The sequence below is a fragment of the Nicotiana attenuata genome, unplaced genomic scaffold (assembly GCF_001879085.1).
Source record: "Nicotiana attenuata strain UT unplaced genomic scaffold, NIATTr2, whole genome shotgun sequence".
Lineage (NCBI taxonomy): Eukaryota > Viridiplantae > Streptophyta > Magnoliopsida > Solanales > Solanaceae > Nicotiana > Nicotiana attenuata.
In genome coordinates this window covers 12,675-14,696 of record NW_017680058.1, presented here as the reverse complement: position 1 = coordinate 14,696, position 2,022 = coordinate 12,675, and the positions used below count along the sequence as shown (strand labels likewise).

Here is a 2,022-nt window from a genome sequence, read left to right as displayed (position 1 = left end):
CCTTATGTTTTGATGATCTAACAAACTTACTGTTGAGAATTAGATAGGGAACCTGACCTACTTGAATTGCTGTAAGCTTTAACGGATTCCAGCTAAAGGTGAATTGCTACAGCTTCAGGAGCTGGAAACCAAAACAAGGACCTGATGCTCTTGTGGTTTCCTCATAGCAGTACAAAGTCATTGGGACACAGCTGGAAATGAAGTGACTGACGGCACTGTTTTTGCCCCACTGCACTGCACTGTCCGCCCACTCATTCTCTAACCAAACAAAGTACTCACATCACTTCAAGTGATGTGATCAAGATGTACCCACAAGGAGCTTTATACAAAACATGACTAGAAGGCTTCTGTTTCTCATTCAAGTCTCTTGCAAAAAACAGAAAAATCAATCCTCACAAGCTTGAAGAACAAGGTTGAGCACTACTACGGACCAGTTCCTAATAAGATAGATTGTTGTTGTCCTAATTGACTTGTAACCTTGTTATTATACTTACTGTATCTCCTAAACTGCTTACCTAGAAGCATTTTGATTAGGAATCCTCTTGTAAATCCGTAAACTCCTTGAGTTTATGTTGTGACTAGATTTAGTCATAAGGAAAAGTCTTTGTAATCGTAGAGTTACAAAGTGGCTTGTGGTGATAGCATCACAAGTTAGAAAAAGCCTTTGTAACTAGGATAGTCACAAAGTGGCTTGTGGTAAAGGTACCACAAGTTAGTTGAGTAAATCCTTTGCAATAGGAAGTATTGTAAAGTGGCTTGTAATAGGTAGATTACAAGTTAGTGAAGTTAAAAGCCTAAAGGTGTAGGTCGTGGTTTTTTTGATCCCCTTTTGTGGGATTTTTCCACGTAAAAATCCTCTGCCTCATTTACATATTGTTTTATTAAGTACTCTCAGTTGAACCTTGTAGAGGAACAGGTACTCTACGATTTGGTGGATCCATACAAACTAACAATTTGCCTTTGGGCTTTTTCACACCAGCCGCACCACCAGGTGCTAAAACCTTTTGAGCCTTCTTCTTTTTCTTATTGCCTTTCGACTTAGAAACCGAAGCTTTCTCAACATTGAGTGCCACAACTGGAGCTTGGTGTTTGATAATAGATTCTGCCTCTTGCAGCTCATTCAACAAGTTCGCTAGTGACAAATCCATTTTGTTCATATTATAGTTCAAGCGAAACTGTTGAAAACTGTCAGGCAGAGTCTGCAGGACCATCTCAACTTGAGACTCCTTATCAATCACAGCTCCAAGGACCTCCAGTTCATTCAGAAGACTCATCATCTTCAGAACATGGTCCCTGGCCGATGATCCTTCAGCTATCTTAGTGTTCAAAAGGGCTTTCATGACTGTCTGCTTAGCTGCACGATTTTGCTCACCGAACATCTCTTTGAGACTTTCGAGCATATCATAAGCAGACCCCATAGACTGATGCTGATGTTGCAAAACATTCGCCATAGAGGCAAGAATGTAACATCGCGCCATCTCATCAGCCTTAACCCATTTGTCATAGGCCTTAACCTTATCATCAGTAGCATTTTCAAGTTTTTCTGGGAACTCCTCAGTGATTACAAATTTGTAACCTTCAGCAGTTAGGACAATATCAAGGTTCCTTTTCCAGTCAACATAATTCGGTCCTTCTAACTTGTTTTGGTTCAAAATTGAGGTAAGTGGGTTGAATGAAGACATGGTTAATCTGAGAGATACTCACATTAAATAGATCATTAGTTATGTATTTAGAATAATTAAATTCAAAACAGCACATTACACATATAACCATGCTCATTGAACAGTTAGATTCGTTAGGGAAACTTAACTATTCATGCAAAATATATGAGTGATGTAAGATATTAACCCCATAAATTTAAACAGGACCAACTCAGATGGAGAGTAAACTGTTAATTTAAGATAGGTAAGTATCACTTTTATAAACTCTAGTTTCATTCAATCAACATGTAACTCAGTTGGAGAGTTAATACAAGTAATCAAATAACTAGAGGCAAAACTACAGTAATCATCTAAATGAATT

The 2,022-nt window shown here is 38.3% G+C and overlaps 1 protein-coding gene across 1 annotated transcript; it reads right to left on the bottom strand.

Moving 5' to 3' along the window:
* Positions 1-881: 881 nt before the first annotated feature.
* Positions 882-1,682, bottom strand: LOC109221816. Its single transcript, XM_019386256.1, has 2 exons — positions 1,287-1,682; positions 882-1,199 (listed from the first exon to the last, which is right to left on the bottom strand). Exons 1-2 carry the CDS (start codon positions 1,680-1,682, stop codon positions 882-884), a joined length of 714 nt encoding a protein of 237 aa, XP_019241801.1.
* Between the last annotated feature and the right edge of the window lie 340 nt (positions 1,683-2,022).

Bases quoted from the DNA above. Each gene is read 5' to 3' on its own strand.
- LOC109221816 (XM_019386256.1), bottom strand. From the start codon at position 1,682: ATGTCTTCATTCAACCCACTTACCTCAATTTTGAACCAAAACAAGTTA. The intron at 1,200-1,286 runs GTTCTGAAGATG...ATGGTCCTGCAG, and splicing joins GATCATCGGCCAGGGACCAT to ACTCTGCCTGACAGTTTTCA.